Source organism: Gordionus sp. m RMFG-2023, chromosome 3, assembly GCF_954871325.1.
Source record: "Gordionus sp. m RMFG-2023 chromosome 3, tfGorSpeb1-WG-v2, whole genome shotgun sequence".
NCBI lineage: Eukaryota > Metazoa > Nematomorpha > Gordioida > Chordodea > Parachordodidae > Gordionus > Gordionus sp. m RMFG-2023.
This window is the reverse complement of record NC_088777.1, coordinates 8,801,064-8,826,473: the sequence shown is the minus strand read 5'-3', so window position 1 is coordinate 8,826,473 and position 25,410 is coordinate 8,801,064. Positions and strand designations below refer to the sequence as shown.

The window sequence follows — 25,410 nt, the reverse complement described above, 5'->3', positions numbered from 1 at the left end:
ATAACATCTACCCCAATAATGATAAATGAGTCAATCCAACATCAAAATAATGGATAAATCATTTGATGTAGAATCATAGATTTAAAAAAAAATATATCATATTTATCAGGGACCTGCAGAAATTTGCATGGCCTGGGCTAAATATTTTTTTTAAAAAAAATTTGAGCCCATCCCAGCCTGGATTATTTTAAAATTATATAACATTTATTTTAAATTTCTATAGCTAATAATGTGATTTAAAATATACATTAAGCCTGGGCCTAAAATTTGAAGTCTGGCCAAGGATTATTTAAAAAAATTAAATACAGCCACACCCATTACCAGGACTTAGGACTAGGCCTGCAGGTCTCTAATATTTATATTCAATTCTTTCTTTATTAACACATGACTTAGGACAGACACTCTTGGTCCTTGTCCTATCCATTCAAGAAATACTACATATTCAAGATATGTTTCATAGATGTTGGAAAATTGAACAAAACTGGGAGGAACTATTCCTAATTTCATTTCTAGAACCAGCATAAGGACTTATTTATCTGATATGCATATTTTTTGGATGTTATATTATATAAGTGTGAACAAAATTTTACCTTAAACTTATACCTTCTATACCTTATTATATTAAAATTATTGTCAAGGCAAATGCCCCAATTCATTTAGAAGATTTAATCATAAAAAATAATTTTGAATTGAGAAGAATTCTATAGATTATTTGAGTGTAACCAGGCTATTTTTACAACTATATTCTTCAAATGAGTTGGGCCCAAAATAAATTTAGAAAGTTTCACAACCCTTATAAATTGATGTATTATAGTTATACCTGATTTGGAACAAAGGATAGATAATAACTTAAATGTTTCTTTATAGTAACCATCAACTCTATAAGAATAGATTTTAGAGCTTGCATCTATAGTATTGCTTGCAACCTTAAAAACATTTCATTATTTATTAGACATAAATGATAAATAAATTATGATAAAGTAGCTATTTATAATAAGTGTCAATGTTTGTTGCAATCTTAAATAAATTGTCATACAAAATTATAAAAAATATTATATATTTGACTAAGTAATTTCACTTGAAAATTAGTATCATTTTCTCTGGATTGAGATTGAACAATCTGGGCCATGTAATCAATCAGATGTAGACTAAATGCATTTTGTGTGGTAATTTTCTGATAAATTTTTTTTTTAAATTATACAATAGTATTTGGAATTACATTTTCGGCACATAACTTAACACAAGTAGCATAGTGATCCGAAATTTGAGAACTTGACATTTTAAATTTATTTGATTTCCTTTTTAAAACATATAATTCATCATTATAAAAGTATCTAAAGTACCTGCGATTTTCATTGTTTACTTCTGAATCAACTTGATCAGTCTCCTTGATAGATATTAATTTGTTTTTGTGTCTGGCTAACTTTTCTTTCTCTTCATCATTAACCTCGTCAAAAAATGACTCTTCCAATAAGGATAAGTTTTTCCTTTCAGTACTTTTCCTCATATAAAATCTATATTTGTGACTGTGATATCAAAAGGTACGCTGGTCAGAATTATTTCCATTGTTTATATTTTGAAAAAGCCGCTGTTTATAAAAGAGAAATTTTACAACTAGAAAAACAGGATGAAATAAATTATATATATGAGTATGTTATGTATAATATTGGCCAAATAAAAAGTCTTTTTTTTATAATCAGTAGATTTATTAAAAATGTTTATGATTTATCCAAATAACACCCCTAACCCTGTTATCTGGAGAAGCTGCAATACCTAAATGAATTATCAAGGAATATACAATAAATTTAAAACCTAGATCATATATGTTATACAATAATGTTAAATGTTCTATCCTAATAAATATTATAACTATTATAAATTTTGTACAACATTAGTTTAATTATTTAATAAACAAAATATAGTTCAATATCTTCAGTACCCCATTTTTTACAATGTATTACTACTATCCACCTTTATTAATGGAATACATCAAAGGCTTGATTTATTATGCGGTAAGGTGAAAAAATAAGGCGACTGGTTGTATGAAAAACGTGCGTTGGACTGGCATTAGATTTTGTTAAAGAGCCCGAGTTGGGTTGATTTCTTAAAACGGCTCGATTATGATATAAATTTATGTAAGACTGGAGATTTTGTTTATATATGGCATAAAGATCTGGACCTCTATTTTCCAAATCTTAAGACTTTCATATTATTAGTTTGGTTAAAATCTTAATCGGTCTGTTTTTTTAAATCGACCCAACTCGGGCTTTATAACAACATTAGCCCTTGGTCTATTATTGCACCCCTAAAAGTGCCATTATTTATATTAATTATGTCCAGCTGATAAGTTTTTTTAAACATTATAACGTTTAATACCATAACATATCTGAATATAAAAAAATATATATCATAATAATGTTAAAAAGCTTAGATCAGATAAAATTCTCATAGATAAAATAGATTTAACATCGGTACTCTTATAACAGGTGCATCATTAGATGCATGTTGCGCCAGGGTTTATTGGCCAATATGTCTCATAAATATTCAAACTTTAGTTTATTTTTAGGTTATTTCCAGATTTTAATTTAAAATAATATAAATGTACCCTAATGGCAATACACTTAATTTAAAATTTAATAATCTCGAATACATTTTTTTTATTTTAAAATTTTCAATTTTAAATCGCGTATAATATAATAATGAATATAATTAATGTAAAATTATTCCAAAAAAATAAAACTTTGCCTAGTTTTTTCATTCAAATAAATTAATAAACAAAATACATTTCATAAAAATGGCAGGTCCATCTTATAAATAAGTATAGATATGTACAAAACGCAACAGTTAAATCTTTTACAAAAAAGCTTGCAAAGGTGTTAATTTATTTTTTTTACAGTTCCTATAAATTTTTTAACTTATATCAATGACATAAAATAATACTTAGACTGACAATTTATTTATAGAAGTATGTATCAATGCAAATCAACTGGAGACGCCATTAACGCCATGTTGATTCTTCATAAGTCATTGACCTGCATGCAGCGTCTACATGAGCGGGAGGGGTAGGAACAGTTCGCATCCTATTTTTTGAGGGGGGGGGGTGTAGTGGATAGGCTGCTTTAATGGGGGTAAGGGGTAGGCTCAGTGGCTACATGAGCGGGAGGGGTAGGAACAGTTTGCATCCTATTTTTTTGAAGGGGTAGGCTGCTTTAATGGGGGTATGATAAATTTTTTGGGGGATTATTTATTAAATTTTGAGATCAAATAGGACAAATTTATTTCTATAAATACTTTTATATTAGAATTATTATAATACAATTTATCGCCAAATCTATATATTACAAACAATCATACACATTGTTTTCCAAATAAAACTTTCTGCTATCCTTTGTAATGTAATTTGAAAGGTTTAGATATTTCAGCAAGATCATAATGCCATAATAATTAATTCATTGTAAATAAAGGAGGTTTTAATTGAATTTATTATCTAAAAAATAAATTCTTTATATTCACAAAATATCGATAGTTGGTAGTAAAGATAGATTAATTTAAGTTATCCTTTATTAATTCTCTGAAAAGAGTATCAATAAATTAAAAGGGGGAAAATAATAATAGAGACACTGCCGCCGAAGGCTGCGAGAATTTTAGGGGGGTAGGCAAAGGTTTTTGAAGGGGGTTAGCATCCAGTAAAAATCCTGTCATGTAGACGCTGGGTAGGCTGCTTTAATGGTGGTAAGATAAATTTTTTAGAAGGTTATCTATTAAATTTTGAGATGAAATAGGACAAAATTTATTGCTGTAAAAATTAATACTTTTATAATAGAATTATTATAATACAATTCATCGACCAAATCTATATATTGCAAACAATCATACACATTGTTTACCAAATAAAACTTTCTGCTATCATCAGCAAGCTCATAATGCCATAATAATTAATTCATTGTAAATAATGGAGGTTTTAATTGAATTTATTATCTAAAAAATTAATTCTTTATATTCACAAAATATCGATAATTGATAGTAGAGATAGATTAATTTAAGTTATCCTTTATAAATTCTCTGAAAAGAGTATCAAAAAATTTAAAAGATAAAAATAATAATAGGGAGACACCGCCGTCGAAGGTGTTAATTTTTTTTAGGGGGGTAGACAAACGTTTTTGAAGGGGGTTTGCATCCAGCGAAAATCCTGTCACGTAGACGCTGCCTGCATGGTAAAATTTGTAATATAATATGAAGGCAATGACTTCGTTCTAAATCAAATATTCAGAAGCAATTTTTATGATTCAAAATATTCTGGATAAAATATGAATTTTTTATTATATTAATATTAATAAATCTTTTATATTTTGATAATAATTATATATTATCCTAATAAAGTTGCTTTTAGTTATTTGTTTTTATGATACTTTGCTACCCTCATTAATATTATGAACTATATAAGGTAATATCAGGAATTTTGAATCATCATGATTAAATTACAAAAGACTATCTAGCTTTAATATCCAAACTTAAATTATATCTTTAAAGCATTCAAGCTAAATAAATAATTTACATTTTGCAAAGTAAAGATTAAACCTTTATTAAGAAAAACTCCAAAAGTAATTTTAAACCCAAAACAATTTAAAAATCTTCACTTCTAAGCAACCTTTCCAAATTATGGAGAAAATTAACTATATTATAATTTTCATAGATATATAAAATGTTCTCTCCATAATATAAAAATTTGTTGTCTTCTATCTTAAAAGTAGTACTTTTATTTTGCATATATAAAATAAATGCTTCGCTTCAGATATCTATATTATCTATATTATAATTTTCCGATGTCCTCACTACGTCATCGTGACATCATGTCATTGCTACGTCATGTCATCGTTACGTCATGTCATCGGTACGTATTTATTTATTTTTTATTTTTTATTTTTTATTTTTTATTTGTTTATTTATTTTATACAAACAGATGATCCTATAACTTAAATTTTCTATGCAACTGTAGGAGGCCATATTAAAACCAAAAAGTAATACATTATTTACTAAATATTACAAATTATTAATATTTTATATCTCTAGTCTTGTGAAATTTATTTCAAAATTAATGCAACTGTAGGAGGCACAATATTAGGAAGCATAATTAAGAAGCATATAATTATAAAAAAGTTTATCAAGCGCAGCTCAACCCTTAATAATTTGTAAAAGATATTCCCATGTCCATTGATCAAGTCTTGAGTTTATACCAATGCTTATATATAGGAAAGTAATACATTATTTACTAAATATTACAAATTATTAAGAAAGCCCATCAAAAATGACGGGGAATGAGATTTTTATTCATTTTTTACGATAGTGTCATGCCAGGTCCAAGCTCACAATATTAGGAAGCATATAATTATAAAAAAGTTTATCAAGCCCAGCTCAACCCTTAATAATTTGTAAAAGATATTCCCATGTCAGGTGCAAGCTAATATTAATTTTGAGATTCCATGCCCAGTCGTATCCAATATAATTATGAAATTTTTTTCATGGCAGACTTTATTTTGTCATGATTCTCTAATAAGTGCTTTGTTCAGGCTTTCTCAGTTTCCCTTATTACCAATTCACATGATTTTTTTTCAAAATTAGTGCAACTGTAGGAGGCCATATTAAAACCAATTGCCAAAGTAATACATTATTTACTAAATATTACAAATTATTAATATTTTATATAGAAATTATAACTGTGTTAATTCAATAAATTTAATATCTCTAGGCTTGGGAAATTTTTTTCAAAATTATTATGGGTTGGACTGGGCTTAAAAAATATTTCTCAAAATTAATATTAGCTTGGTTTTCAAAAATTATTAGGGATTGAAATAGGCTTGAGAAATTTTTTTAAAATTATTAAGATCTTGGATACTTGGAAATTTTTTCCAAATATTGTAGGCTTGAACCTATATTGGGATTTTTAATGTTAAATCTTAGTCTTATGTTGATATTTTTATAAAGTATTATATTTTACTCGTAGACTAATTGGTAAATCAGAGATTTCCCCTTTATTAATTATAAATTTAATATCTCTTAGCTTGGTTTCAAAATTATTAGGGATTGAGGTGGGCTTGAGAAAATCTTTTTAAATTATTAAGATATTGGATGCTTGGATATTTTTTCCAGATATTGTAGGCTTAACTTAGATTGAGATTTTTTAATGTTAAATGTTAGTCTTATGTTAATATTTTTATAAAGATATATATTTTAACTCAAAGAATAGTTTTCAGGAACATACAAAATGTAGACTGACTATGCTATGCCGACAACATATGTATCCCTACTAAAGATATCACTAACATTCATTATTTTAACAACAGTCTCAAATAATATGGGAAAATTTAAAATTTAAAAAATACTAAAATTCTCTTTTCCTTTTTTTCCCTTTTAATTTCTTTTATTATCTTCCCCTTTCTCATCATTTCCCTTTCCTATCTTCATTTTTTAATTTCCTTTTTCTTTATCTTTACCTTCCTTTCCCTTTTAATTTCTCTATTTTCTGTCCATTTAATTTTCTCTTATTTCCCTACCTCAGGCTACACACTCCAGCCGAAGGCTGGGCTTATCAAAAAATAAATATCATTTAATTCTTATTCAACTCATATTCAAGCAAAAAAATTATACTGTGTCATATGAAGTGAAGCCCAATAAAATCTACCAAATGCAAAATAAAGTTATTCATCTATATATACTAAAAATGCTTATATTTTTCATTTTAGAATACATCTATTTTAGCTTCTGATGGATGATATTTCCTCTATTTCTAAAGAGGTTAACCATCCCTGCTGAATATTTTGTATAACGCACAAAAAAATATACATAGTACATTATTTTTATTATAAATAATTTTATATATGATTTAATATCTATTCCAAAAATTCGAATATTTTTTTATAATTTAAATAAATTTATATTATTTTAAGCATCCTACGTATTTTTAAGGCTATCCATTTTCTCGGGCCGCACAATATACCCTTTTATCTCTGATGAATATTTTGTCTAACTGAAAATTATACAAAGTACATTTTTAAAATTTAACTAAATTAATATAACAATTTTTAAGGATCCTACTTTTTTAAAAGCTTACTTGTCGGATCCACCATTGCTCTATTATTCCTGTGATTATTTTGTATAATGCTCAAATAAATATACATAGTATATTATTTTTATATATGAATTTATATATATTGTAAAAAATCATTATATATTACAATATTTATTTTTATTCAATTAAAATTATATATTTATTCTTAAGGTTCCTACCTTTTTAACAATACTCCTTTTTATTCTTTCAATAAAAAATACTAAACGGGGTTTTCTATTTTTATATTTATTCCAAAAAAAATACATATTACGGTATATATATATTATTTAAATTATTCTATACCTATTCACAAGGATCCTATTTTTTTTTTAAGTTTGCCAATTGGTCTCTCCGAATGGTATTTTATTTTATTCCTACCTTATAAATTCAACTTGAGAATTATTTTATTTTTACTTTATAAAACTATCCCCATCTTATTTCCTCTTTAAAATTGTTCAAATATTTATATATCAGCAATTAATAATGCACAAATGCAAAATATACCTTTAGAATATCATAATAGGTTTGATAGGCCCCCCCCCCCCCAATTTTGTTGATGATTACCACCAACTACTAGCTATATGCATCTAATATTGACCCATCTACTGGTTTACAGAATTTTAATGTTCGTTTTATTTCAATAATAATGTTTATTTATATTTTTGCCTGATTTCTTTATTTGTCTAGGCTAACCCAACCTTAATCCCTCACATTGCTACAAAACATGATGAATCTATTAAAGATAAGCAAATAAAATAATGACGAATAAACAAACGCCTTGCCCGTTCTAGAGTTACTGGTAGCCAAAATAATAAAAAAACTATGCTTGAAATTAACTCCTCTGGAGGTTTATTTATTTTTTTTATCTTATGTTTCATATTTATATGTTTATTTTATTTTCACCCAGTTGCCTCCAAATGATATTTCTATTAGAGATCTGCAAAGTTAGGCCCGGCCCGAGTCCGGCCCGGGCTCGGGCCTAATTTTATTTAAAATAATTGGGTCCGGGCCGGGCCTAATATTTTTTAAAAAAATTCGGGCCGGGTCGGTCGGACCTTAGAAATTTATTTAAATATATTTAAATTTATCAATTTTATATTGAATTTTTTATGTAAAATAAAAATATTTGATTTTATTTATTGAAACTAAACGACATATAACATGTCTTTTATTTTGAGTAATTATAAATATTAATTTATATATTTAAATAAATTCGGGCCGGGCTGGGCGGATAAATTTTTTTAAAAAAATTTCGGGTTCGGGCCGGGCTGGCTAAACTTGTATAAAAAAATTCGGGCCGGGCCGGGCTTGAAAAATTAGGCCCGATGCAGATCACTAATTTTTATCACCACTACCACAATCCCTATGCCACCTCTGCCTATTTTTTAACAAATATAAGCATTCAATTCCGTACTATCATTCACTTCACTAGGAGTTATTATAAATATTACTTTATCCGATTCTCTGAGAAACTTTAATGATTATTTAGAGGAATGTTCAAACCTGAATGTGCAATACGGCCATTTTCATCAACTTTATTAATGGAAAAATATGCAGTAGTTCTGTCGTGTCCTTTATAACAATTCTTACTACCTTTTTATGGTTGAGTTAACATTGTCGTTCATAATTCTATTTTAGAGGGGGCTACCAATGCTGACATTAACAAAAATATTATTTTGCGTTCTTCCTTTACCAGTATCCCAGGGCATAGGCATATGACTCATCCTTATCAGGACGTATTGTGTTTTGTACACTGCTTTGGTAATCCGTCATTACTTTCATCTACAACTTTAAATGATATGAAATTATACATTAATTATTTCCTTTCCAGACAATCTTCCAGATTTATTTTGTCGATTTTCCATCAAAAATAAAAATGTCAACAAGGATTTGCTCTTAATTTTATCAAATACAAACAACAATTTATTTTTTATATATAATTATAATTGATCATATTACCAAAAAGTATAAGAGTCGGTTATTTTTATTTTATTTGTCATGATTCTCTAATAAGTGGTTTGCCCAGGCCTTCCCAGTTTCCCTTAATACGGAATTCACATGTTTTTTTTACATCTTAAACTAATTGGTAAATCAGATAATTCCCCTTCATGTGATGATAAATCAATTAAAAATTTAACTATCTCCGAGGTGGGAAAAAATTTTCAAAATTATTAGATACGACTGGGCTTGGAACCTCAAAATTTATATTAGCTTGCACCTGACATGGGAATATCTTTAACAAATTATTAAGGGTTGAGCTAGGCTGGATAAACTTTTTAATAATTATATGCTTCCTAATATTGTGAGCTTAGATCTGGCATGACATCTATCGTAAAAAATGAATAAAAATCTCATTCCCCGTCATTTTTGACGGGCTTTCTACTAGTATTATTAATAATATAACAATTTGTTTATTTTGTGCATATTATAAATATGTAGTATTTAATAAAGTGTCATAGTTATTTCCTTTATTTTCTTAAGGGCCAATTTAAAATGATTTAAAAATTATTCAATAATTAAAGAAATAAATTACTTATGAATTTGATATTTGAAGGAGTTGTGCTACTTATACCTAACCTTAACATTTAGGAACCTTATCCTAGTTAAGGAGAAAATTTAAAACATTTTTACTTTTATTACGATATCCTATTGATTTATTTATGCTCTAAATAAAGAATCTTTTACAATCACGATTTTTTGATGACTGATTGAGGAGTATTAAAAATTAATATATAAAGGGAGTACCATTATAATTAAAAAAGTGTAATTAATAATGTGAGAATGTTGCCGGGGAAAGTAATGGGAATCTAGGTGGATGGTATTGGATTTAAGGGGAGGTGTGCTTTCCAGAACTAGTCATTTAATTATTTTATAATATTTTTTCTTGGTACATACTATTGAATTTGAGAATTTGTATCATTATAAATTTTTAAAAAAGATTGGGCTCTTCCACTTCCTGCACTCTCTAATTTCAATGGAGATATTACCTCATAACCTCTCCCTTGTTAGTTCTTGCCGGTTCCTCATAATAAAATTTATTAGTTACAACTATAGCTCAGCAATAGATTTTTCGCGGCTTAAGCCCGACCCGAGCTCGAGTTTAATAAAATTTTCTGTCCGAGCCCAACCCGAGCACAAATTTTTTATTCCAGCATCCGAACTAGATTAAAATATATTTTGAATTTGAGTTTAAATATTATAATATCTAAGGAAATATTAAAAATTATATGTATTTATTCACATACTGCTACCTTAAATAAAAAAAAATAAAAAAACATAACTATTGTAACGGATCAATATTCCTGATTTTATATCGGCAATGTAGAATATAATATATATTTTATGTAACTTGATAGCATATGATGTATGTAAGTAATAGAGTTTTTACTAGTCACAATAAAAATATCAATCGCAGTAAATTATTAATTTGAGAAATGAAAATTACATAAAGAATAGGTGAAATTGACACATCTTTGGAGCAAAATAATTATTGAAGATATTTTCAATATTCAATTTTGAGGCCTCGGGTCGGGCTGGAGAAAAAGTTTTCAATCTCCGAGCACGAGGTTCAGGTTTGGTGGGGTTTCTAATTCGAACAGGAGATGCAGGACTTAGGTTACTAAGATTTATTTTTAAAAGTGAATCTTTTGATTTGTGAATATGGTTTTGGATAAATAAAGGGTAAAATTAACATTCAAAACATATTTGAAAGTTAGAATGCCCTTAAAGACATAGTGATGAGTAAAAAATACAATGTTATCAGTAGATCTTTATTTAGCTTTTATAAGATACCAATATTGAAATATTATGTTAGCATTTTTTAGCTTATTCCACCGCAAATAATAGAGTTATAATTATTCATAATAAATTAATTTTTCTCAAGATATTATGCTGGAAACTTCTTTAGCCCCACTGCACTTATCTTGTAGACGTAGATTAAAAATCATTCTTATAATCAATCGATCTCCTTATTAGCTATTATTTGATACCCATGTCGATATATTATGATAGAATATATTTAACTGTAACCATATTATACCCACTCTGATGTGTATCAATATAATCAATTGACTTCTTTTATTAGCTTTTATTTGATAAACATGTTGAGATATAGAAAATTATAAACCATCCCCAACTCCCACTCCCTGGTGTAGAGGGATGAAAATCAATGTAATTAATTAATCATCTTATTCGCTTTTACTTGATACTCGAGCCGACATAATGATATAAATTTTTAACAGACCCCCCCCCCCCGCCCATTTACAACCTGGAGGGATGAGTACTAATGTAATCAATTAATCTTTTTATTTTTTATTTGATACCCATGTTAAGATATTTTACTATACACTACCCCCACCCTCGCCAACACCCACCTGGAAGTGATTAGCATCAATGTAATTAGTTGATCTTTGGATTAAATTTCATTTAATAACCTGTTGAATATTATATATAAAAAATTTATTCATCCCACAAGTACCCTCATGTGGTGTGGAGTAACATTTTATTTTTTATTAGCATTCATTTGATACCCATGATAAGATATTATTTAAAAAAAAATTATTCCACCCCTCCCCTCATTACACTTACCCCGATGACATATAATGTCGAGTATCATGTAATCAATTTATCTTTTTATTAGCCTTTATTTGATACCTATATTGATATATGTAGAAGATTTTAACCCCCCCCCCCCCCCCCTTCCTTCAAACCTACCCTGTTGTTATAGAGTTGAGCATTAATGTAGTCACTTTAACTTTTTATTAGCTTTTATTTGATACCCATGACAAAATTATGTTTTAAAAATTTATTCGCCCCCCCCCCTCTATTACTACCTACCCCTGGTGACATATATTTAGTACGGTAAACATTTCCAAAATGTTTAACGCGTTCATGTCACCTTCAAAAAGAGGAACGCCTTTAAGTTCGTAAACGCGTTCACATTTGTTCAAAACATTTTAAATTTCATTTAATATTAAATATTATATAAATAAATACCTATATTTTTTAACGCGATATATTATCCGTGTTTTAAACTAAAAGTTTTAAGAAAAAAAAAAAATTTATTGTTAAAAAAATTTTCTTATTAATTATTACCAGTATATAAAATTAATATTTTTCATTTTCAAATGATTAAATATAGGAAAATTTTCTAATATTGAACGAACGTAAAAAATGAATATGTTCTTCAAAAAAAAGGAACGTGTTCGCGTCAAAGTTCGTCAAAAATAAAAAGAAAGTTTCATTATTTTCTTTCAAAAAAATGAACTTCGTATTTACATATTGTTAAGTATCAATGTAATCACTTTATCTTTTTATTTATTTGATATCCACGTCAAGATATTATGTATAGAAAATTTACCCCCCCCCCCTACCTTGCTAAATACCATTATAAACAATTTAGCTTTCTATTATCTTTCATTTAATACCCATGTTGACATATTATGATGAAATTTTATCTCCCAACCTCTACCCTGATCACATAAAGTGTCGAGCATCAATGTAGTCAATTTCACTTATTAGTTTTCACTTGATACTCAACAAAATATTATATTTAAAAAATGTACTCCCCCCCCCACCAACCCATGACCTACTAAACACTAGAGCATAAGCAATAAAACTCAACCAACATAGATTAATGAAACTCAACAATTTATTTGAATAACTTTAATATTAAAACAAAATATTTTAATAGTAAAAATTTATGAGCATTTAGTATTTCTTCTAATAAATTCGATAAAAAAAATTAAGATAAAATTAAAATTTTTACTTTGTAATAATCATTACCCTATTAAAATATCTAAACTAGGATTAAATTTTTCAATTATTTAAATTATCATAACTTCAACCAAGAATTAATGCGAAACTTCTCACTCGCGTGATATGCCCAGATACTAACTCAAGATTCTACCCAAAATGTATTATCCAACTAAAAATCTTGCTCATAAATGGCAGCAAGGTTTTGAACCTATTGTGAAATTTTGAGGCATAGGTTATATTATTTTGGTCGCTTTTGAAAATCGGTTGGATTGACCCGTTTAACAACATTAATTTTTAGGCTACGTGCACCATTACAGGTTGTAATTTGTGACATGTCATCAATCGATTTCCAGAATTTTAATTCTGAAATCATTTTTTTGAAGATAGTATCAGGGCAGATTTTGTGAACATCGCCATGATAAGATAGAAATAAAACAAGCAAATAAAAATACAGCTAAAATCAATTATATAATAGTGAATTTCATTTGACATTCTGCTACCTTTCGTCCTCAATTTTCAAATATTTACATCCAAATTTAATATATTTAATAGAAATTCATATGTAAAATTTTCGCCATTATTTTTAAAAAATAACTTTTTTATATATAACCCTAAGGAAAATTATATATTCCTTAAAAGCACAACAAGGTGAGACAAGCGAGAATTCATCTGAACTCGATTAAATTAGATATTTTTTTAATAAATGAACAAAACAGAAGAGATAAAGATGGAAAATAATTATTATATTTGTTTAATGAATTATAAATCATATATCAGTTGATTGTTGCAGTTGCGAAAGTAAAATAATACGTCAAGTAAAACTTTATCTCCCATCATTACTATGATTATCATTTTTTTTTAAATAATGTTTTTTGGCGAATTTTTTTTTATAAAATATAAAATAAGTCTATTTTTAAATTGATATTATATTTAAATAAATACTATGCCAACTTCAAATGATGAGGATGACTCAAAGGTCGGTAATAATAAACACGATGTTAAGGTATTATCCCCGGAAAAAGTGGAACTAAAGGCGGAAGTTAGTGAAATCGAATACATACCTTCGCAACCAGTGTTGATACCTAGTTATTCATTGTACGAGATATTCCGAGTAGACCCGCCTACTCCAAATGATACTACACATTCCACAAGTTCCAAGGATAGTTTGTGTAATATGCTAAAATTTCATTTAAAAACATCACAATTACATTTTATTTTATTAGGTCGTGAGTTAGTTAGGTTTTGTTTCTTCTACTTTTATTTTTAATTACTGAGGATTTATTTTTTTTTAAAAATGGCTATATTATTTCCTAAGTTACCTCTAAATCTGATTTACTTTTAATGAACAAAGATCAGTGTTTTGTACCGGAAGCTAGAGTTCTCGAAACCGGGACCATTTTAATTTTTTAATTTTATAGGAAACAGCTTTTTTTTAAAACTTTTACTTATTCACCCAGACTAGGGATGTAGGTAGGTTTAAATGGTACTATTTAAATTATAATTCATTTATTATTCAAATCTATTATTTGATGACTTTTTAATTTAAAAAAAAAGCAATTCCTAGCGAAACGGCCATTATTGAAGATATGTACGTTAACAATGAAAGCATCTCCGACGATTCTTCGTCGATAGCGCTCGTAAATAGAAAATCATATATGTATTTAAAATAACACCATGGCTTGGAATAGTAAAAAAAATGGAAATTTCAAGAAACTTAGTATTTATTGTAATCTATTTTCTTTAAAGGCTTTGCAAAACTAGGATTACTTTTTCTTTTGTCTCCACACTCATTTTCCAACATCGAAATATTTCGTTCTTTTTTCGAAATAATTTAAAGATATTTATGATATGATACTATTTTAAAATGCAAATTCATTTCATTCACAGTTAGCCCGAATTCTCGGCGCATTAGAAGAAGCATGCCATATTTTTGTATTCTTGGCCGCGAATTCGCGCCAACTGTGAACGAGGGGTCACCCTGCATTCATGGTTAGCACGAATATGCGGCAAAGTATACAAAATATGCTACCTTTGTGCATTTATATATACTTAGCCGCGAATTCTAACCGTGAATGCAGGGTTAGTCTCAATTTTATATCATTTAAGTAGGGGTTAATTTTAAATTTAAAAAATCTGCCCGGTTAACATGTTTTCGTTTATAGAGTGCCCAAACTGTGAATTTCATATAATTTTGACTTGAACTTTTATAACTAACTCTCTTAACTCTGATATTGTTATTTTCATATATATTTTTTTAAAAATAACAATAATGGTAAATAATTTCTGAAACTTCTAAGGTAGGTGTGTATACTCTAAATAATCCAAAAAACACCGGTGAAATCAGATTTCTCAAATTCAAAAATTTTTTTCAGGTAAATTGAAATGTTCCGAATCACCTTTTTCCTATTCCTTTATCAATCATATTTTAAAAATATATCAAGTCGTCTTATTAAATAAGCGGTGTATTCAATTTTCACTTATCGCCCTGCAATTTATAAATTTATCAGAACCGTTACCACTCATTTACAGTTAGCGCGAATTAGCGGGAAAAAAAATTCAAAAATACATCATATTTTGTATACCTCGCTACGATTTCGTGCTAACTATGAATTCAGGGTTAAGGCTATCGTTGATTTATATCTGCTCGAAAATAATGCAACACGTCTCACACACCAGATTAATAATATGAATAATTTATATACTGTTCTATTATCAACTTTAAAAATTTCATCAGGGGAGTCAGAAAGTTATGTGGGTAAGGAGGCAGCTCATAAATTACCTTTCTCTTAATATTTAAGGCCGGGAGTTTCAATAACCTGAATGAATGATGCCACGTTTCAAAATTCAAAATATGGCCAGGGATTGGTTCATCCCTTGCGCTTTAAAACTAAGCATATCTCGCTACAAATATTTAATTATGAATGAAACCGGGGGGAAGGGGTCTTAATCAAGATGCTTTTTTAATTTTTACAAATATAGTAAAAATTTATTTTGATTTAACTAATTAATCTATTTTAAAATCTAGAAATAGATTGATTTGATAACATGCTAAACAGATTTACTTATTTTAAAATATAATAATTATAATTATTTAGAGTGATTCCGCATTATCAATGGTGCCAGCGGAGGACAATGATTCAACATACTCTAATTCTTCAAGCAAAAATAAACGTGCAGCTAATTTTAATTATTCAAATACTTGTAATTTACAACTCGATATGAGATTAGAAGGTAAAAATAAATTCAATTACTAATACTATTATTTGAAGATAAGGGTCTTTTTTAAAAATAATTTTCTTAGATTTTTACAAAAAAAATACTAAATTAAAAAATGGTTTGATTTTGTTTAGGTAACAATATAGTACCAAGGAAAAATTTTAGACACATTGACTCTTCGGAATCCATGACAGGATTTCCAAGTTCTGCTAAACGGCTCAAGACATCCACTTCGGATAGTAGATTGATAGAAACAAGTGAACTTTTGTCCTCGGGGAGTAAAAAGTCAGAACTTAAAAAGGTACGTAGTAAATGCGATATATGCAAAGCTAAAGTTGGATTATTAGGTAATTCATATATTTAAAAAAAATTCAAATCGTTATTATTTTAGTTTAGCAAACTATTATTATGAAATAATGTGAAATACAGATATGAAGAGTTTCAAAAATATTTTATAAGCCAAATCTTTTAGATTTTTTCGTTAAATTTAAAATTCAAAAAAGTTATATAATATATTTATATATTGTATACCAGAGATATGAAAGGCCCGGTCGTTTAGATGGTATGATTTTATAATTAAATAACCAATAAAAAATTTCAAATCTTGGCTGAGTCTAAAAATTTTTATCACTAGTGGTCTTTAATATTATAATCAAAATGCAGATTTAACGCCTTTAACGTTTACCCTCATTTAAGGTTTTAAATTATCTGATACTATAAATCTTATATAAAAAATTATTCCCAGCTACATTCAAAAAAAAATTTTCTATGAATTAATTAGGTTTATTTCTATGTTATTATAACTATTCTATGCATTGGCTCCAGCAACAGCAGGGATACGAAGCAAATGCCTCATTAAATTTGCGAGGGAGTATATACATTTGCATTAATTGTTTCTAACTATACCAAAATATCCCATGTCTCATCATAAGGATGTTATTTAAAGTTTTATTTGTGTACAAATTTATGAAATAGATTTTAAAATGAATAAATATAATATATTTTCGTATTTCAAACAAATTTACAAACGAAATATTACAAATCTTTTAACTTTATTAGTTAGAAAAAATCTACAAATTTCTAGACGGAAATTTGTTCTATTGCTCCAGTCTCTACATGAGCGGGAGGGGTAGGAACAGTTTGCATCCAAATTCCTTGGAGGGGAGTAGGATTTAAGGTTTGTTATTAGGAGTAGGATAAATTTGATGGGGGGGGGGGGTTATTTATTAAATTTTTAGATGAAATAGGACAAAATGTATTGCTGAAAAATGAATACGTTTATTAAAGATCTATTATAATGATACGATATCACTAAAAATCAACCAAATCTATATATTGCACACAATCATAGACATTATTTTTCGAATAAAACGATTTCTGGATCATTTTTTTAAATTCTTTTAAATGAAATTTAAAAGGATTAAAAATTTTATCATCCAACTCATATTCATGCTAAACAATATACTACAGTTTTGATTTTGACCAAATTTAATGGGAATTTTTCCATACTTTTTAATTTATTTGAAAATAAAAATATTAGACTTGAAAATTTTGTTAAAATTACATATTAATATATTCTCATCAATTATTTAAAAACGTTAAAAAATATGGAAATATTTTAAATTAAATCTGCATAACCCTGTATAATAATACATTCATTGTAATTGAATGTTACAAAAATTAACTCTTTTACTTATACAATATTTTGATAGTTGGCAATAGAACAGTAATCATTTAAGTTATGAAGGGAGTACGATTATCATTGAAAAGATTAATTTATAATGTGGGAATATCGCAGCCGAAGGAAGCAGAAATTTCTTAGGAAGGTAGGCATAGATTTTTGAGGGAGGTTTGCATCAAGTGGATATCCTGTTATGTAGTCGCAGGCTTGATCACATCGAATTCAAATAATGTTTAAAAATATTAACCAAAAAAATATGGTATTTAATAAATGAATGTCCCTATTATAGTAATGGAATGATGAATATACTAATGATGTTAGGAAAAACATTCAACTCTTAACTTTGACGAAAAAAAGAAGTTATAGTTTAACATTAATACAAGTTAAATTGACAATTCATTCATATAGATAAAAAATGTATTCATTCATTGAAGTTCACCATTGAAAGTCAATACAATGTGATAGACATTTAGATAAAATGTCTTTCAATCGCAACTAATCCAGCCTATGACATTAACTACAGCTGGGTTAAATGTATGTACACTTTAATAAAAGATTCGTCAGTCTAAGGATGATATAGTATTAATGTCCTTGGTTATAGTTTTCAAAGATATTACATATATGGAATAACACATATTTTTAAATGTAACATAGTATTGTTTACAACTATCTTAACTCAAAGGTATAAAATTTGGGGGATATATGTTCTAGGGGTATTTCTCAGAGGCATAAGGGGGTATAGAAGCCATTGATTCTACGTGACAAACTTTTTTTTGTGTTCATTTTTTTAAGCACAAAATAGAGCTAGCAATTACAAATTTAGAAAAGACGTATAACGTTGTTTTTTCTCGAAAGGCTTCCTTCGTTGTTTATTGATGGGTTATTTTAAAATAAATAAAACAAAAAACGTAAAATATAACTTTTTTTAACACAAAATAAAACATATCAATATTATGGACAATAAAATTTTAAATCCGTTATTTAAAAAATAACGCAAAGTTTACAATGTATAAGCACTATAAGGATTTTTTTAAAATCGATTATGTTTGAGTTTTAGCCTTCAGTGGCCCCTACACTTTCTGAGCGAATAAAGCAGAATACCTCCCTGAAAAGTACCACCCACCCTCGAAAAAATTATAAATATTTTATGACACCCATAAATTTCAAAAATAATTTTTAGCATCAATTTTTAATATATAATATAAATAAAATGCAAAAAATATATACTTTATAAATATTATTTTTAAATTAATAATTTAGAAAAATTAGGGGAAGAGAAAGCGAAAGAATTTATAATTTCATCAATATTTAATTGTTTAAATAAATTTTTTTCCATTGATAATATGGTTTGAGAAATGAATCTTTCATGGTACTACGAAGTCTTGTTTTAATTAATTTAATTTTACTCATGACTCTTTCGGCAGTACATGAGGTTGTAGGAATGGTTCATAAATATTTATATAAATTCTTAAATTAGGAAAAGCAGAAAAATTTAAAAGTAGACGATAAGGTAAAATAAATGAATAGTTTTTCCAATCTGAATCGTAAGTCCCTGAATTATCATCATCATCAGAAGAAGCTAAATAATGTATTGGTAAAAATATTTAATTAAATAAATTTACAATTCTCAGAATCTGACAAATTTATAGAATCTTGAACCTCTAGGTCATGGGTAATAATTACATTCCCCATTTTGGCCATCTTATAAATATTTCTAAACTTCAACATTTCTTCGAAAATTTGACTTGAATTTAAATTGTAAAATTCACAGATATCCTCGATATCTTCTTTAATAATTGATTTTTCTGCCATTCCCTTTGGCGTAAAAAATGATGTTTGATGTAAAAATTTCATCGAATCATCATTAAATCTTTCGTTAAACTGCATATGTTGTATTCATTAAAATTTAATAATGCTAAATTAATATTTATTACCAGTAGAGAGATAATAAGAATTTCTTGTTCTAATTTATCAAATCTCTGCTCTGTGTCTGCTTATAAAAAAATATAGCAGAGATAAAAAATAAGAGTAATTAAATACCTCAGGTTCACTAATTTCATGATCATTATCATAATCATCAGATACTATATTTTCTTCTAACACATTTTCTCTATTATTAGGACACTTTTAAAAGATAATTATATTAATTAAAAATATTTATTATACCAACAGCATTGAATTCCCAATTCTTACTTCTTTTTTCTTAAATTGCGATTTAATACCCTTTATAATAAGATAAGTATAAATAATTAAATATTTAATAAAAAAATTACTTTGCTATTTGTCTTTAAGTAACATTCTTAAAAGCTACTATTTCAAAGCTTTTCCTTATATCGTTAAAATTAAGCCCACCATGTCTTTTTCTAATGTGATCCCATTTATCATCTCTTATATTATGCGATTTGCAATTTTTAATTAGGCATTTGTATTTTTTTTGGTTTTTAGGCATATTTAAAAATTGGAAAAATAATTTATGACAAGAAATCTGGAATAACAACCTAATTTACTAAACATTGACCAAAATTTCCGTCAATATATATTAAATTAAATATTAAGTTGGGGGGGGGAGGTCTTATTATTACATTTATAAACCAGAAATCACTTGATCATGATGGATGTAACAGAACAGTAAAAGAATTAAATAATAAAGAAAATTTTAAAAAAAGTACCTTCACTTAAATTTACTGAAGAAGTTGCTTCGGACCCCCCCCCCCCCCGTTTTAGGGGCCACTGTTAGCCTTGAATGATTTTATCAAGGTAAAAAGAAAAAAAATATTGTTATGCTAGAACCCGAAACCACTGGACTACTAAAATTCATCGAACATATTCCTCTCCTCTTACAAATGTTTAAATAACTCGTTAAAATCACCTTCAAGCTTTTAACCTAAAAATATATACCTATGCCTTTAAGTTGAGCATTAGTTTTATGATTGAGATTTTTTGGGGTGTGCAAACACTTAGAAAAGCATTTGGAGTTGGCTAAATATAGGTTCTCCTAAACATTGTAGTAAATAATCTAAAGTAAATTGTTGAAGATCAATTGAATTATTCAAATTATTAATAATAGCGGTTTGATTTAAATTTTATAGGCCACTTTAATTAGGACGTAGTTTGGCCACAATTATAACATCTTAATATCATTCAATTGTATATTTTATATTTTTTTTTCTTCATTAATTTATAAACAATGATTAAATATTAATATCTATTTACAATAAAATCAAAATTTCTTAGAAAAATATACTTTTTAAATTTTTTAACAATAGGGTTCGCTTGTAGATGTGGTGGGCAATATTGTGGCACTCATAGATATTCAAATATCCATGGTTGTAAATTTGATTATAAAAAATTGGGGAAAGAAGAAATCACGAAAGCAAATCCAGTTGTTAAAGCTTCAAAAATAACAAAAATTTAAAGAATTTTAGTAATTATTAATTGATTTTAAATAGTGGAATAATTATCAGCATTATATTCAAATAATCTATCTCCTAAATAATATCACTTTATGTTTAATAAAATTAATTTTTAATATTTGATGATATCAGATTATATGTTTGATTTTTATATTATGCATTAGATTATAGGATAATATACATTAATTCAGATGACATAGCATAGCATTAACAAATATCTTGTTTTAAAATTTGCAAACATTAATAAGTTATTGTTTCAACTTTAGCGGCTTTATAGATGTTTAGCTATATCAAAAGCAATGCTCCATACTTTCTTTAAGAAATTATGCTAACCCACTAGCGGGTTGGCATTAATTGGTTCTGCATGAGGGTTCAAGTAGTGTAAAGATAATATAAATAAAATATTTTAAAGAAATCCTAATTTTTTAAAACAAATTCGAAATTAAAAAATAAGCTGGTTAGGTCAATTTTAGTTAAATTTTCATTTATTTTATCAATCAAATAAATATTATTTTTGTAGATTTCGGGTTGCTAATTCAAATCACCAGATTATATTTATCACGCTTTTGTTATAATAAACAATAGCTTTTAGGTTGAATATGGAATGGATTTTTATTATCTTCAAAGTTGGATATAAAAAACTAGTTTTATTAATAAGTGATTGTATTTTACCGTTTTTAGTTTATTTAATCATGTTTATTTTTAGGTTTCTCGCAAGGCTAATAAAAGTAAAATTAACATTGCCAACATAACCCTTCTATAATCAAATCTTACTTAATCGGGCATGGACTTTTTACCTCTCCTTTTATTTCTCATGGGCGTTTAAGTAAGTGGCTTTGCCTCTTGCGCCCCCTGTCCAAAAAATGTGAATGGTCCTCTTAACTATTTTCACCATTTATCCCAGTCTTATGGGCTTTTTTATAGAAAACCAAGCGTTGCTCTGTTGTATATATAACGCTTTAGGGCTAGGCGCTTAATATCACATAAATTATTTTTCGGTATAAGTATGGCTATACGTTGACTGCAAATTTTAAAATTTTTATCATGGAATATTTATTATTTTTTCCTTTAATGTTTTTTTATATTATGGATATTAGATTGCTTAAATAAAAATTACCTAAAAATCAAACTCAAATTCACAAATTTAAAAAACATATAATTACAAATGTAACTTTTTTTTTATTAAGAATCAACTAGTGTTGTTAAACGACTCATGAGCCGTTTAAACTACCCACTACAAATAAAGAAAGCACAATAAAATCAGACATAAAATAGTATTCTTAAAATTGAAAAATATTGAATCTTAATAACTAATTGTAAATTTTTAATTTATCCAAACTAAAAATAGAAAATACTGAAGAAAAATAATAATTATGAATCTCTCTTTCTTAGAACAAAATTTATGAACAAGAATATATAAAATCAATTTCAAAGTCAAATAGTTCTAATTATGTTTTTATTTTACTACATTCAATAATAACAGGAAAAAGTATTGAAATAAATGATGAAAATTTTATAAATGAAACTCAAAAATAAAAAGGCAATATGATTTGATATAAGATTTATAATATATTTATTTATACATTCACTTCAAAACAAATGAAACAGAGTTGTTAAAGTATCTAGATATAAAAATGTGGTATCTGTATCAAAATAGATTTCTAATTAAAGTATCTATTTGTAGCTAGATATTATTTTAGAGGTATCTGTATCATTTAGATACATTTTGATATACTTTTATTTAACGCTTTTTTATATTATAAATAAAAATACTTGAGTGTAAAATTTATTTTATTTCATATGAACATATAAATTAATATTAATATATATATTAAAAAATTATATATATATGTAAAATATTAAAACTTATATATAAAATAGAATTTATAAATATTAATTAAATATTATGTCCGAGTTATCAATAACAAGCAAATTCTGATATTACAATCCATTTCAAGAAATTTGCCATTTTTAATTGCAATGGAATTGGTATTTTATTTTATTCTATTATATTAATTTTTAAGATTAATATTGATGACAAAAATGACGACATTCCATAGCCAATTTATATACTATATTTTAAAATAATATCTCAAAATAAAGAAAACAAATCTCTGTTAGTAAAATGTTTGCCATGTCCAAAAAATATGAAAATTTCAGTTAGCATTACCTCAACTTGCAACATTGTAAAACATTTAAGGGTATAGATACTAAATAAATGTTTACAATTTTAATTTTAAATTTTAAGAGAAAACATCAAACACTCTTAATCCAAATAAAAAAGGGGAAGGAGAAAAAATCTATTAAAGAAAATATTGAACTAGGCTCATCGTCCATTGATTTTTTTTTCAAAAGACCTCCGACTTTAACCCAAACCATTTTAGATGATTTAATATCTGATTTTATTATAGATAGCATTCAGCCATTTCAATTGTTGCAAATCCATCATTTATAAAAATGACCAAAACATTAACTCCACAAAAAAATATAATTTGCAGACAGACAGTGTTTGCTAGAATTTCCCAAAGATGGGGGAATGAAAAGATGCACAACAGCAGATTGTTGGAGTGTCTATCGCCGGTAAACATATTTACCAGCTCATTATTAAATTGAAAAATTTTAAACAAATGAACCTGAAATTTTGTTTAAAAGGAATTGAAGATAGGTAAATTAATAATAAATTAATCAGTATTTAATAATTCTAGGTTTATTGGGACAATTTTTGAAGATGAAAATATTTTGGCAACTACGCTTCATCCTTTTTTTAAACTAGATTGGACATGGTTGCAAATGGATGAAAATTTTAATAAAAAAAACAATTAATACAAAGATTAGTAGAGGAATTACCAAAGTCTTCTAATGAGTGCTAATTAACCTGTGAAAAAAACCAATAATTTAATGTCCGATTTTTTTCAGTATCCCACAGCAGGAGATATGATTGTTAATGATTTAAATTCTGATAATCAACAAATTTTAAATAGTTTTTTCAAAAATGAATGCCGAGATTTTAGTATTTTTAAACAATAAATGTTATTGATTAAATATAACACCACAATCCCTTCCAGCGTCCCTGTTGAAAGACTTTTTAGTATAGCTAAAAATGCCTATACAGATAAAATTTTGAAAATATTTTATTACTGAAAACTAATAATTATTTATACTCATTTAATCATATATTATATTATTTTATTAATGATATATATTAATTATTTATATTAATCATATATTATATTAATAATCAATATTTTAGTTATATTTTGATAAATGTGATATCGAGTCAATATTTTTTAGATCATTTCATAAATTTTCACAATAGAATCCTAATTTAGGTTTATTCAAACCTTATCTAAGAGTATAATAAAAAATGTATTTGTACCTAACATTTTAAATTGTATCTGTATCAAGATAACTTTTTAGAAGTTGTATCTGTATCTAGATAAATTTTAGACCATGTATCTGTATCTAGATCCATTTAAAAAGTATCTTTTAACAACTCTGAAATGAAATGATGTTATTTTATTATAATTGATTTATAATTATTTTCTTTATTAATCCACAAAAGTAGCAAATATTATAGTCTAAGAAGGTTATAAAAATAATTTTATAAAAAAATTGCGATGATAAAGCTCAGCATCTAAATGACAGAATATTCACTGGAGGCCAACTTCCCTCGAAAATTTATACCTAGGGTTGTTAAAAGTCCAGTTCGATTAAGATTTTGGCAAAAATAATATTATGCAAGCCCTGAGATTTTGCTAGGTTTCGTCCTCTATGCTAAATCTCTGTTATATTTATGCGTATTCCATTTTTTATAATTACGCGATAATTTGAATATGAATTATATTATTATATAATTAGTTGTTTGAATATTGTTAATCGAGTATCGACGATTGTAAATTATTATTTAGAGATATTTGAATATTTAGTTTTTGGAATATATATATTATTATTTGATGAACTTTAATGTACTTTTAATTTTTTTTTGCATATTAAAAAAATGTATATTAAAAGACATAAAATTTTTAAATAAAAAAGTTTTTTGGTTTTGCGATTTATTAAAGTTTCAGTGTTATTTTTTAAAATACGGAATAGTGATAGCGAGGTAAATCGTTCTAGTGAGAAAATTCGTAAGAATTATTATTAAATTAATTAATTATATTAATCTTTTTCTTATTATTTATTACAGGTTTCATTTTGATTTTATTAAAAGTCTCTCCCTTAAAGTCTTCGACAAATAT

At 26.6% G+C, this 25,410-nt stretch overlaps 1 protein-coding gene across 1 annotated transcript; it reads left to right on the top strand.

Moving 5' to 3' along the window:
• Nucleotides 1-14,863: 14,863 nt before the first annotated feature.
• LOC135926695 (uncharacterized) lies at nt 14,864-21,174 on the top strand. The gene is made up of 4 exons (XM_065462627.1): nt 14,864-14,941; nt 15,958-16,093; nt 16,213-16,425; nt 21,026-21,174. The coding sequence occupies exons 1-4, from the start codon at nt 14,864-14,866 to the stop codon at nt 21,172-21,174; spliced, it is 576 nt and encodes a 191-aa protein (XP_065318699.1).
• Nucleotides 21,175-25,410: the final 4,236 nt, after the last annotated feature.

Bases quoted from the DNA above. Each gene is read 5' to 3' on its own strand.
- LOC135926695 (XM_065462627.1), top strand. From the start codon at position 14,864: ATGCGGCAAAGTATACAAAATATGCTACCTTTGTGCATTTATATATAC. The intron at 14,942-15,957 runs GTTAGTCTCAAT...ATAATTATTTAG, and splicing joins ATTCTAACCGTGAATGCAGG to AGTGATTCCGCATTATCAAT. The intron at 16,094-16,212 runs GTAAAAATAAAT...GATTTTGTTTAG, and splicing joins ACTCGATATGAGATTAGAAG to GTAACAATATAGTACCAAGG.